The 14,578-nt window shown below is 36.8% G+C and overlaps 1 protein-coding gene across 6 annotated transcripts in view; it reads left to right on the top strand.

Annotated features, from left to right (window-relative positions):
• AMBRA1 (autophagy and beclin 1 regulator 1) overlaps positions 1 to 14,578 on the top strand; it is a 166,454-nt gene that overhangs the window by 34,678 nt on the left and 117,198 nt on the right. For all 6 annotated transcript variants that reach the window (XM_026671243.2, XM_026671240.2, XM_026671241.2 and 3 more), the window contains one exon: positions 9,015 to 9,101. In XM_026671243.2, the coding sequence (XP_026527028.1) occupies positions 9,015 to 9,101 (87 nt within the window). The remainder of the gene's footprint in view (positions 1 to 9,014; positions 9,102 to 14,578) is intronic.

The following is a 14,578-nucleotide window of genomic DNA, read 5'->3' as shown; positions in this document are numbered from 1 at the left end:
GCCTTTGAGGGAGAGGAGAGCAGGACAATTTCCCTTCCAGCATCCTGTAGGCTTGCAAATGTTTTTCACTCCAAGAGTGAAGTGTTCTCGGGGTCATGATCTTGCACAACTTCAGGCACCCATCTGCTTTGCAGAGAATGGATGCCTGAAGTCACATGAGATCATGGTCTCTGGAACATTTCACTCTTGGCGCAAAAAAAAACATTTGCAAGCCAACCGGATGCTGGAAGGGAAATCGTCCTGCTCTCCTCTCTTTCAAAGGCTAAGAAATTGCGGCAGAGAGGAGGCAGATATTTGCAAGGTAAGTGAGTCCGGCGTGGCATGATGAGATGGGGTATCTCAGTCGAGGAGGCTTGCAAATGTTCCATCACTAGGCCTCCCCCATGGCCTCCCCCACCCTGAGATGCACTTAATGACTCATGCATTTGATTAGTGAATGCATGGGCGAAAGCAGGGTGTGATCACATTCAAGTTACGTGATTCATTCCTACGAATCTTCGAGTTACAAATGTAATTGACAGCCTCCATTACATTCGTAACTCGAGGATTACCTGTATTGCATAGGGAATATAATGCATTTTTAAATTTAAGCACCATCCATACTGTAGCAGAAAAATCTAAAAAGTTCGTGCAGGATACAATCTGGGTCAGTCACCAAGACCAGAGATTTAGTCTTCCAAACTTTTGGATTTATGCTGGTGCTCATCCTCAGGGAGTTTCTCTCTAGCAGAATGAATGCTAGATAGAAGCTCCCTGAGCACTGGGCTGCAGCATGAGTCCAAAAGCTCATTATCCAGCAACATTATCCCCTAAATTCACCTTCATTTGTAAAAAGTTCTTCTTCAAAAATATTGCTTCATTCAAACATAAAAATTGATATGTGAATTTATATTGTTCACTTTAAAAATAAATATCGAGATGTGCCTGCAAACTTAAGATAAAATTAATTGCAAATTGCTAATTAATAGTTTGAATGATAAGCAGCATATTAACTGAAAAGGGAGAAACGCCTAAGTTTAAGGCAATGCCTCCAAAAGAAATATTAAATAGAAAATAATTATCTGCCAGTACCATTATATTTTTCGTTATTCTAAGATGATCCTCTCATTTTTAAGGCCAAGTTGATGAAAAATAGTTTCCTTTCAAGTAAATACTAGAGGTGTAAAGATCAGCATCAATTTGGTTTTGACAGTTGGATTCAAAATGTCAAGTAGGGCCAAATCAATTCTCCGAACTTTTTAAAAAAATTTGACCTATTCCTAAAATTCTTCTGAATTGTTGAACTGATATAGAGGCATCTGCTTCAAGTTCATGATTTCCTCTTCCAGATTATATTGCAGCAAGAAGAAAGGAATTAAAGAGAGATTGTAGAGGTACAAGTAGAAACATAAGACTAAGGCAGGGGTGTCAAACTCACGTCACGGCGTTGTCACGTGATGTATCAAGACTTTTTTCCTTTTTGCTAAACTGGGCGTGGGTGTGGCCAGAGTGTGATGCATCCGGCCCATGGGCCAGGAGTTTGATAGCCCTGGTCTAAGGGATGCTCAGAGACCAACCCCGAGAATAGCTCCTACTACCTCAGATACAAGGTCGAGATAATATTAGGGTTAGGACTAGCTAGTATTGATGGGAGATATATAGTATACAGGTAATCCTCAACTTATGACCATAATTGAGCCCAAAATCTATGTTGCCAAGTGAGAAATTGTTAAGTGAATTTTGCCCCAGTTTACAACTTCTCTTGCTCCATTTGTTAAGTGAATCACTGCAATTGTTAAATTATAACACATTTGTCAAAGTGAATTTGGTTTTCCCCTTTGACTTTGCTTGTCAGAAGATCGTAAAAGGGAATCACGTGACTTTGGGACACTGCAATTGTCATAAATGTGAGTCACTTGTCAAGCATCCAAATGTAAATTGTGACCATAGGGGTGCAACAACGGTCATAAGTGTGAAAAATAGTCAGAAGTCACTTTTTTTAGTGCCGTTGTAACTTTGAATGGTCACTAAACAAACTTGTAAGTCAAGGACTACCTGCACATAATTTGTACAGATGTGAACTTTAAAAAAAAACCTAATATGTGTCTTTTTAATAAAAATCACTTTGCTCCTTGCTATGCTGTGCTATGCTACACCACTTTTCACTTGTTACTTTACCTTAGGGATTTAATTCATTTTTGCATGCTTAAGGTAGGTTAGTTCAGCCCCGTTAGGGTAGACCAACCAGGGAATCAACTCTATAGGAAACCCACCCTACTTTTATGGGGGTTGGCTGTTAAAAACAGAATTTATAAATTTGATTGTGCTGTTCCTCCTCCTTATAATTAAGCGAATTAGGGAAGCATATATCTGAGCCAGTTCCAAATGTTATCTCATTTTGGACTTCAAAAAATGCTTCAGCTTCTTTTGCCCAGGTAACAGGTCTTGCATGTCTCCATCAATGTAATTTTCATTTACTTTCTACAGTTAGTGACAGCAGAAGAGTAAAAGGATAATAACAGGGGGGGGGGGACGGAGGGAGGGAGGGAGGGGATGTATGACACAGCCCTAAAAATCATTACATTCTTTGTGATTTTCTTCCGTTTAATGTTCCTATGGAGAAATTATACTGAAGTTCAAAATTTTCTATGTAATTGCAGCCAGCCATGCTGTGCCGTGATTCATCAAGCTTCCACATTCCCAACAGCAGTGATTCAAATGAAAGGATACAAGATGAGAGCTGATCTTTTTTTGATTATAGAATTTTGTGTACTTTTATTCATATTAATGGACACGTATTCTGTATTTTTATACTTGTGTTTAAACTTAAGATTTCTTTTGTTAAATAATTTTAATATTACTTTTTTATTCTGTATATTTATATGATGTTTTTGTGTTTTAGTTTTAATGTAAGAGTTAGGAATTCCTTTACAATATATTTATACTTATATACTGAAGAAAATTAGAAGACAATTCCCTCTTCTTTCTTGTAACTTTTGAACTTTTTTTCCCTTTTGTTATTTTGTATTTTATACTATTTTGAAATTTAATAAAGCTGATTGAAGAAAAAACAAGATGAGAATTGATGGAAGCAGGTCTAGGAAAAAATAGGTTATTAACTCTAAAATTCATAGTTCAAGAATACACAGCATGGCCAAGAACATTGAACTTCAGACTCAAGATTGCAGGTAAAAGTCATGCCTTTAAAATGAAGATAAGTTTCTCCAGAACAGTATGGAGAAGAGATCTTCTGGAAGCTTCAGGTGTGATTTCAAGCCATTACTGGCTTTTTCTGCGAGGTGAGATTCTGAGGAATGAAGATCACTTTAGAAAAACCTCTGCTGGAAAAAATAAATGCCTATCCCTTGGAGGAGCAATACTTCCCTGGGATTTGTGGAATTAGGTACAAAAATAAAAAATAGGAAGGAATGTCCTACTTTTGAATATGGTTCTGATTCCTTCTAGGAGCAGATGCTGTCAGACAAGTTACTTTGTGCAGGTTTTTGGCTGTGACATGACAGCAGTTTTCAGAATATTTTAATCCATTCTTTGATTTTTCTATTCTGGAAGTGCTAGAGGCTGAACAGATTTTCTAATTACATCTCAGTAGTCCATTCTGTTTGCTGTTTTTAATCCCAGCTTCTTATGTTATAATTTTGGTGATGATAATTCTTAAGGAAAAAGAAGACCAGAAAAAAACTTGCTTCTAAAAGGCCTTATCAATAGAAGTAGGTCCTTCCCATCCTTTCTTCAGCTCCCAATAGCAGCACATGTTTACAATCCATGAATAATATTGAGCAGAACAGTTGCAGTTTTCTACAGGTGCTAATATCTGGAAGGCAGGCAATCTGTTGTAAGCACAACAGAGAGCACTGTTGAACAGATGGCAATTTTATACCTCAGATATTAAAAGAAAAAGAATTAAATGTAGACATGGGCTAATTTAGTAAGGGAGGTCTGCAGCATCACTTATTGTTCCAAGTTGATCTTAATCACCGAAGCATTGATTAACAATCTGGAGGATGTAAGGTGCCATTCTTCTAGTGAGCCGAAAAACAGGATGAAAATTATAATTTCTCAGCTAATTGTGCTTAGATGGCATTTGTGACAATGTTCATAATGTCTAGACAGCTTGTAAAGTAACCTCTTCAAGTGCCTGGTGTTGCCTTCATGCAGATCTGGAAAGCATTTGCTGGGGAAAAAAATAGTGTTATTGAGGTGGGGACACCCCTGATGGTTCTTAGACTTGAATATACCAAGATAACTGATTTTGGAAGAGAAAACATCAGTGAAGCCTGCTGCTTTGATTTTTCATTTTATTCCTTAAATTCTCCCTGTCTGCCAAAAGTCCCAGTTCATGTTTATAGACCAAACACAGACTCAGTTCTCATGTATAGCTGGCCAACATACTGACTGATTATAAGATGGGTAGCTATATAAATATTATAAACAAACAAAGAAACAAACAAAAACTGATCTGCAGTTTTGATTAGGGCCTGGGCAGTTTGGAATCAACTCAAGCTTTAGATACGGAATTGATTAGGCGAGTAGCAAGTTACTCTTTTTGATTCTTCCCTACCTCAAAAGGTCACGGGTGGGATAAATTAGAGGATAATCCTCATGTGAGCTGCCTTGAACTCCTGGAGAGAAGACAAAATAAATCCTAACAAGTAAAGAAAAATAAATCCACCTCCTGTTCTGCTGATCAGAGCCTTGCCTTTTCCTCTTGGATGCTAATGCCAGTTGCAAATCTACATGTCTTGAAATGTGTATTACTAATTTAAATGGAAGAGGAAGGCATTGATGTTGAGCTAGGCAACAGCAGTAACTGACAGGCTAGGCCAGGTCTTCTAACCTTGAAGGTAGTTTATTAATTTGCATGAACATTGTAAGGTTGGCTGCTTATGAAGCCCCAGAGGGTTTGACGGTAATGCTCTAGTGAGTTGAGTGGAGATATATTTTTTTGGAATATGTCAAAGTTGTATCAGCATATCTCTGCAAGTTTTCTGACTTTCAAGTATTCCAATAATTTTTGCACATCAGCATTTTTATGGCTTTTAGACTTGTGATTGAAAGAGCATACATTTTCATAAGGCAAAAGTTTGGAGTTCCTTGAAGACTTTTGATAACTTTTATTAGCATTACAGGTCATGGTTTTTTACATCTAGTCCTTGACTTACAGCTATTCGTTCTATGACTGAAATTACAACAATGCTGAACAAAAGAATGTACGACTTGTATCCAAAGTCATAGCTGCTTCAGTGCCCCTGCAGTCATATGATCACAATTTGGGCACTTGGCAACGTGTCCACCCTTATGATCAACTGCAGCAACACTGCATCACTCCCTACCCCTTATCTCCCCCCCCCCCTCAATCCCTTCCTGCTGCGTTTCTTGAGCTTCTCCATCTAGGTGCCCACAGATCTTGGGCCTCCACCCTACCCCATTTATCTTGTTCCAGTTATCTCTTCTAAAGATCATCTTTCCAAAAGAATGACAGGCCAATGTGATGTGCGGCTTTCTTGCAGAGGCCACCTCATGCCATACTGAAAGTGAGCGTCATTGTGAAAAATCACACCCTTCCAAGAGATTATATGAATGGCACCCACCTCCAAGGTGCCAGGCAGAGGTGCAAGGCAGCCTCTGTATGGAGGCTGCTTGTTGCATTGGCTGGGTGCTCTTGGAAAGGGGATCTTCAGAAGAGGTAAAGGACTATAAGGTGTGATGGGGCCGGAGGAGGTCCAAAACTGGGGGACCCAGAAGGGCAGGAAGCTGTGCGAGGATTGCTTTGGTAACAAAATTCCTGGAGAGCCAGTGCAGGCCGTGTTTCAGCTGGGAAGATGTTACAGTGTTATCCACGCCAGGCCTCCCTAGGCCTTCCCCACCTCCTACAGCAGTGATGGCTAACCTTTTTGTCGTCACATACTGAATGTTAGTGGGGCTGCATGTCAACCATAAGTTGCCTACCTTGGTTTAAGATCTTTCAGCAAAATTTATTTATTTATTTATTTGATTTGATTTGATTTGATTTGATTTGTCAATCATTTACAAGATAATAGATGTAAGTATTGTATTTTGATGCAGTCTTGTGTGAATGAAACAAGGGGATTTTACAAGGGAGTGGTGGGTTCTGAATTTTTGTTAAATTTTGGGAAAGGTATGGTTAATTACATGAGTCTGTGGTTTGGCACATGTATATTATACATGTGTGTTCTGTTGAAGGACATGGTATGGTGGAAGAGCAACTTATAGCTTATAGTTGTCTCATCAATGAGACAACTGATAATTGGCTAGCAGGTTGTGCTTTGTTCTTCAAATAACTCTTCCGTATCAGCTAGCATTTTAGAATACGGGCAAGCTTCTAGGGACTTGAAATCAGAATCACTGATCAGAAGAACAAACAGGAATGGGATATTTTGTGAGGGAGTTTAATGGTAGAAAGAAGAGTCTGTCTTCAGATTCTGCCAAAAGGTTGGACATTGAAGGAAGGAAGGAGCAGCAGTATGATTTACCAGGTGTGTTCAGATGTTTCTTGTCATTCCAGAAGAATATGCTAACTATACTTGTTGCTAATTTTGCCCTTGCTGAAGAAGAAAGAGAAAGGACTTGAGGCCAGGATTTACCTGGGCAGGGGGTGGTTGAAGAACAAAGATTACACAGAGAATTATCTATGAAGGCCAGGAGAATAATATTGTAGAGAAGAATAGGGGAAAATAAAGTTGTCCAGAAACAGAGGAGACAAGAGGTAAATCCAAAGAGGAAGATGTTAGTTCAATGAAAGGAATGAACATATGGCAAACATAGAAATATATGGCTAGAAATGAACAAGAGGAAAAAGGTTAAAAATAAAGTTGGAGTTGACCAACAAATATTGAAGAACCACCAACATTAGTTTTAATTCTTGGAAAAAAATTTCAACTCTGCAAGGATTAGCAAAATCAAAGCTTTCCATTGAGAGCAGAAAGTAGAATAACATTATAGGATAGCAGCCCCAACCTTTTGGGCATCAGGGACAAGTTTTTCTGTGGACTGGAGGGGGTGTGGTTTTGTGTACATCCTGCAAATGGGGCTTCTCTTGTTTGCATGGCTCCGTTTCTGGCATGGGACTGGGGTTTGGGGACCCCTGTTATGGGAGATGCACAACCGTGAGTGATGTACTGTTTTTCTAATACATCAATTCAAGACAAAGAATTATGAAGGGTCATCAAACTGAATGATTAGTATCCATTTCTAGTTGTTTGTGCGGAAATAAAAAGCATTGCAAGAAGAGAATGAATGCCGCAGGTGACCTTAAAGCTTGGTGTTTTCAGACAGAAAATAGGTCGTATGACATGATTTGAAATCCTAAAAAAAATTTCTTTTAAAAAAGTGATAAAATCTTTGAAAAAGTCCCCATGCGAAGGAAAAAATGGAAATGTTTTAAAAGTCGTTTGTGGATGATATTAGTGAATTCATTGACAGGCTGAGATGCAAAAAGGAAATGTATAAGAAATGGAAACGGGGTCTGATAACTAAGAAGTGTAGATGGTTAAATGAAAGAGAATAATGCCACTAAAGGAGGAATGTACAATTGAAAAATTAAGTTATATAGGAGCACTTAAAAACCATGTGACCAATGTGTGGGCTAGCGTGAATTTGTTAAAGTAAGATTGTACTGTTAGCATTAACCTGACACAATTTATGACAGAGTAACTAAGTTGGTAGAGCAAAGGAATGCTGTGAAGATGGTTCAGCTTTATTTATTTATTTAGTTCATATTATCTGCTGTCCTAATAAAGGACATTGGATGGTTAATATATGTAAAATGCTTAATTTCTATAAAGTATTTAATGAATTCCAGTTGAAAATTGGGATTTTCTTGATGGCAAGAGCTTTTAAGGAAGGCAGTGATCTGAACTAGAACTAAAAGTTTCAAACAGGTTTGGGTGTTTTAGTGGATTTCTGTACCTGGGAGGGATTGAACCAATTGATCTATATACTGGGTCTGGAAGCCTATTTCTAACAACCTCAACATAGGTGTCATACTATGGACATACATCCTCCTTTAAGCAGTCAGCCACTGCATTTTGAACCAATTGCAGCTTCTGAAACATCTTCAAGGGCAGCCATGTGCAAAGTATATTGCACTAATTTAATTCTGAGATGATAAGGTCATAAGTTACTGTTTCAGAAATATCAGCAATTGGCCTGTGGTGTGTAATAATTGTGACTTCCTGCACTTGGCTGTGGGGGGAGGTTTGTAGTGAATTTTTAAAATATTATTTATGGAGTAAACATAGGTAGCTCAAATGTATTCAAAGACAGCACATAAATTCTTGCTTTTAGAAATTAAACCTGCTCCTCACATGATTATATTCCAATATTGAAAATACTGTTGTACAGAGAGGAAAAAAACTTGAAAACTATATGCTGAAAACTTTGCATAAGAGTTTCACATGCACTTCTTTTGACATTGCTGTATGCTGTATATGTGATCAAAAATATTTCTTATAGGATATCTAGATTTTGTACTGGGAAAATGTTGACTGCTAAGGGTAACTGTATATGTATCTTAATTTCTGTAATGCCCTGGTAATTTCATGGTCTATTACATTTACATTTTTGTAATATTAAATAAAACAAAATTGTATAAGAACTTAACAGTAGTTAAAACAGGATGTCTATCTGGGAACTGCATATCATTTGCAGGTTCCTAATCTGTAGAATTAGAGATATTTCCCCCCTCTTGGTAGGTAATTAACGTAACACACAAATGCTGATTTTTCTTTTGGATCATATGGTGATTACATCATAAATGGTACCATTTTTAGCCAAACCCTTATAAAAATATGTGGGAAAGGAGAAAGCAGGCAATATTTTAATAGAATTGAAATACTTGCTGTGCTTAGGGTGACTGTTGGACCAAAATAAGCCAAAACAAAAAACAAACCCAAAATGATGGTGTACAAGATATTCAGAATTTTCATTTTGTAGAAGACAAGAAACCAAAGAGGTGGAATAATGAATACTTACATTTTTTTTGCTTTGTTTTCTAGGAGGCTGTTGGAATCTTCACTCATTTCACTCTCACGTTATGATGGGGCAGGATCCCGCGAACATCCTATCTATCCTGATCCAGCTAGGTGAGAACATAATTGGATTCTTTTAAAAGCAACATTAAAGCCTGGTGTGTAATGGTCCTGATAGGGTAATAATTGTAGGACCAGACTTGTACCCATTTTTGTGTATAGGAAGAACAATGGAATTAACTCAGTCTTTTGGAATCTAGAAAGAATTATGGCAGTGAAGAGAGGGAGTAGTGAAAATGCTTACCTGATGGAATGGGGTTTTAGGAATTGGAGTAAAACTCTGTCTTTGTTTCGAGCTTTAATATTTTTCAATTGACAAATTAGTTTCTGTAGTTCTGTCTGATGGCAAAATACAAGGATCTCCACCCACATATATATTGACCAGGTTTTAAGTGTTTTTAAACATAAACAATTATTTGTTGGAAATATTTCATAAGTGTTACTAGCCATACTTCTGTACCTTTTCAGATGATTGAGTTCTGGGGCTTCAAAGAATTGTCTCATAGCCTCAGACTTCTTCTTAGACTATATTGGTTGGAAATAATTGTCAGTAACAACAGAGTCAGTTTGTAAAGGCTGGTTCTGCTTCACTAGTTTAATAGTGAAGGATCCTATCAGGGGTTAGTGGCTGTTTCACAGATGGAAAGTAATGTGGAAATACAGTGAAGGGTAAAGTAATTAGATATTAAACTATAATCTAATGTTGAGACTTCTCCTATTAAGGACTCTAAAAGGGTAGCTTGTCTCTGGGCATAGCTCTAATAAGGATCTTCAGATCAAATTTTGATGTCATTTCTCACAACCTCAACTCTGCTATATTAAACTCAGCATCTTTTGATTTTCGCAAAGAAAAAGTAACTGAGGAATATGGATGTTATAATATGGAAATAACCTTGTCATTAGATCCCATCATAGCATTAAATTCACTGGCAAATATGATTGTAGTTTGAAATTTTAATTGTTAAATCTAAGAATCAGAATTCAAATGATTCCAACTACTTTTAACATTTAAAAGAAGGAGTGATAGGGCCAATTTTTAGAGGGAGTGAAAGAGGTAATTGGTCACAAAAAAACCTCCACAGGTAGAGATATCTTTCTGACTAGACCTAACAAAGAGAATGAGTGACCATTAAGTAAATAGCAATAGCACTTAGATTTATATACCCCTTTATAGTGCTTTACTCTTAGTGGTTTCCAGGGTCAGCATATTGCCCGAACAATTTGGGTCCTCATTTTACCCAGGATGGAAGGCTGAATCAACCTGGTGAGCCTGGTGAGCCTTCTGTAGCACCCAGTCAGCCAAAACAAGGCATGGGGTTCCATGTGCAGCCCCCCTACTTCTCATTTTCTCCCTCCATGGCCTCCTGCAGCACTCTGCTGGCCGAAAATTGGCCGTATGGCCTGTTTTCGGGCTGTTTTGGGGGCATTTTCAGGTCATGCTTTGCCTGTTTTCAGATGTTTGGGGCCTGGTTTCAGCCAGCAGAGTGCTGCAGGAGGCCATGGAGGGTGAAAATGAGGTGTGTGGGGGCTGCATACAGCCTGTTTTAGCCACCAGGGGCACCGCAGGCCGGTCCTTTGATATATCCAGGCTGGCCCCATGGGTCGGATTTAAGCACCCCACGGACTGGATCCAGACTGCAGGCCTTGAATTTGACACCCCTGCTTTAAAACAAAGTTCTTAATATTATCCAAAAAAGTGTTTCAAGTCCTTAGCTGGAATTAGCTGGAAGATCAATAGTAAACCTACAGAGCAAGTTACAACCTTTAAGCACATAGACATTCAATTATTTACTCAGTAGATTAATTAAACAAGGGACTTCCTTATGAGATCTTCCAAATTATTAAATGTACAAGCCATACGCATGTAGCAGCAGCTGTCAAATTATGCAGAGTTAAAGTGCTGGGCTCAGTTCTGTATGACACATAATTATATTTTTAGAAGGATGCTTCTAGGTAAGAAACTAACCCATCCAGATTTTAAGAGATTATTACATAATTTTTTTATTGTGTCCTTATTTGGATCCATTTGAAGCTCTGTTTCCTCAGATACTGGCTGAAGTAAATTCTCACCTCATTATGTAGGTCTGAATCTTCCTTAAAATCAAAAAATCAATCTCAATCTGGTTTATGATGGCTTTTTTCCCCAGCATTAGCTGGTTTCATCCCAAAGAAAACCATAATCCGCTTTTAGTGGAAGATTTGGGATCTAAATCTCCAAATAGTTTCCTACCTCCACTCAGTAAACATCCTTCCCTGCTCCATTCCAAGATATTTTTATAGCATTCCCCATACTTCACATAGTAGACTTTTCATCTTGGCCCAAATTGGCAAATTATTTATAGGGTCAACAACTGGTAGATAGATCAATATTCCCTATGAAAATTGCATTTTTACATGTTCTGATGCAGAAGCGGGGTCTTGTTTCACATTTACTGCTTGAATGTCTCCTGAACAATAAATGAAAGCTGGAACTCATAACATCAATTGTTAGCAATCTTCTGCTCCTCTGAATAGAAGGTTATTGTTTTTCTCCTAGGTAAATGTTACAAACAAGGCTGCTAAATTTTTAACAATAGTCATGGCATGTTGAAATCATCACTGTAAATTTTCTGCATACATTTTATTTTATTGCTATTTTATAGGATTGCTTTTATATTTGATGTTTTATAATATTATCTTCTTTTAAATACTGATAATACTCATAAAATATTAAAAAAAAAACTTCTCTTGAGAATTATAAAAGAATATACTAAATGGATTTCTGGTTGAGTTCCAACTATAATAATAAACATGTAGAAAAGAGGAGATAACAATATAATAGAATTTCCTTTCTTGTCTTTATTCTTAGAAATGTATCCCAGAAACCTATTCCTATATAATAAACCTAAACCTATATAATGTCTTTCGTCAACAAGCAGTTTCTCCCATAAAGCCTTTGCTTAAGACTTTTGTCCTCACTGTCTTCCAAAAAGAGAGATGAAGCTATATAATGGAGCATACTCATTTCATTGTTACTATAACCTCTTTCCTTTTTTCCCTCTTGTACTGAAATAAATAAATTACACCATAAACTTGATTTGACAAAGGGTTGTCCCTATTGTTAATGGTCATTCTGTAAATGATCCTGTATATTAGTACCTGCATTAAAAATAATTTGAAATTGAGTTTAAGTATTCCTTAATATATATGTTTAGAAATCTTGTGACCTCGGTAGTTCAATGTCTGTTTTATATAGTGAAACATGGCAAGTTTTACATGACTTCACAGACTCTATAAGCAACATGGAATATAAAGCTGATGGGAAAATTAGAATAGAATTTAGATATGCTGCTACATTATTAATAGGGTAATTAGGAAAATACATAATTGTGCTTTTTGTTGTGGTCTATTTTTTATTTTTTGTATGTTGCTAAGAATTGAGATGGACAGCCATATAATTTTTAAAAAATAAATAAAATTGAAGATGGTAAAAAAGGAAAATATTTATTAACTTATTTGGATTTGAGTAAAATTGAGATTCAAAGAATAGTCAGTGATATTTATTGAAAGTACTTTTGAAAAATTAGAAAATAGTGCAATAATAGGAAAAATACAACAATATTTTAGATTAAGATTCTACTGTTGATAAGAACTTTTTAAAAACATGAATAAAACATAAATTGAAGAAATGTGAACTCCCTGTCTGCTCACTCAAATACTAGAATCCTAAAATATGTCTTCATCGAAGCAAGACAAGTAATATAGCAAAAAGGTATACAGATTGTCCTCAACCTGTAACCACAATTGGGATTGGACCTTCCATTGCTAAGCAGTGCAGTCATTAAGTGAGTCAAGCTCAATTTTATGACTTTTTTTCATGTTCATTAAGCAAATCTGGCTTTCCCCATTGACTTTGCTTGTTGAAAGCCAGCTGGGAACATTGCAAGTAGCGATCAAGTGACACTGCAGCCATCGTAAATTCATGCCAGTTGCCAAGCACCTCAATTTTGGCCACATGACTGCGGGTGGTGTGATGATCATAAGTGTGGATGTAAGTTACTGTTTTTCAGTGCTGTGGTAACTTAAAACAGTTGTTAAATAAAACGATTGTAGTCAAGGACTGCCTGCATAGCTACTACGAATGAGAATGGTGCTACTAATGGAAGAATGAGCAGTTAGAGAAAGATTGATGAAGGGAAACGTAGGAAAAGTAGGGTGATCAGTACATTGTAGAGATTAAATCAATCACTTATGTGGTTCATATACACTCCCTTTAAAGAAGCTAAAGCAACAGTGACCTTTTTGGAAATAATGAGATGTTTTGAAAACATCTCATCTATTGAATCAAGGAAGAGTATTTAAAAATGAGGTATATATGAAAAGTTAGAAAAATCAAGGTGATAGAATTATCGGTAAACAAAATTGGTGACAATTTCTGAAATGTCACAGTTCACAGAGGTTTGCAGTTGAAATAATTGAGACCCAGTCTTACCAAGCTCCAGGAACATTTTCTTAAAAGTTGTCATATCAGCTTGCTTTATACATAAACCTTAGCTTTGTGATAAATGAGCGTTTTGCGATCAAGGTTCAATCTCTTGCTTTTCTGTTTAATTATGAAAATTCTTATTACAGAGGAAATGCCATTAGTGATGCTACTGCTGTAAAGGTTGCCGTCAACGTTTTTGTAAAAACTGTTTTATTTTTGTATCAAGATGTTGGTGTTAATATATTTAAAGCTATCAACCACCCAATTCACATGTATCTGTATTTAAATAGTTTTATATTATGCCTTTTTACAGTCTCAGATGTGTTTTTACATAACTTTTTCCAACTTCATCTATTATATACCACAACTACTTGTTAAACTTTGTCAAAAAAGTAATTGCCCCTTAAGTGAAAATGTAAAAGCTTGAATCCAAAGGCCTACTTAATTCACCATCCAGTTTCTATAGTGGACAACTACAATTGTCCCCAACATATTGTCCCCAACAATCTGGGACCTCATTTTATTGATCTCAGAAGGATGAAAGGCTCTTGCTTTTCTGTTTAATTATGAAAATTCTTTAATTCTTTGAGTCAGTGAGAATCAAACTGCAGGCAGCCAGCAGTTAGTAGAAGTAGCATACAGTACTACATTCTAACCACTGCACCACCTGGCTCATTATCCTCTCAGGAAGAAAATGCATACTAAAAATTAGTAAAAAAATATAAGCAGATAATGGTAGTGTTCTATACTTTCTTCCACTACTAACAGATGCTTCTTATTTCTTTTTTTTTACACAGTTGAGGAATATGTGATTTAAATAAGCCTCTTCCTATATTAAATATCTGTTATGTCTGGTAATTCTCCATTAGACTCCTGTGAGAGTCTAGTACAGGGTTGGCTTTGCCTCATCACATGACTTGAGTCTGCCAATTGTTAACCATGCCTCCGTTGCCATGGTCACCCTAGCTTTTTGACTCAATCCACTCATCGACTTGGTCCTGTTTTCCTGCTTCTCTTGCTGAGAAGTCTGAAAAGCATGTTTTATCTTTGACAAGCTGATTGCAAT

This window comes from Notechis scutatus, chromosome 1 (assembly GCF_049901735.1).
Source record: "Notechis scutatus isolate UNSWTSFEM ecotype Mainland chromosome 1, rNotScu1.2, whole genome shotgun sequence".
NCBI classification, from domain to species: Eukaryota; Metazoa; Chordata; class Lepidosauria; order Squamata; family Elapidae; genus Notechis; species Notechis scutatus.
The sequence above is the reverse complement of the archived record's forward strand: the minus strand, read 5'-3'. Positions and strand labels throughout refer to the sequence as shown.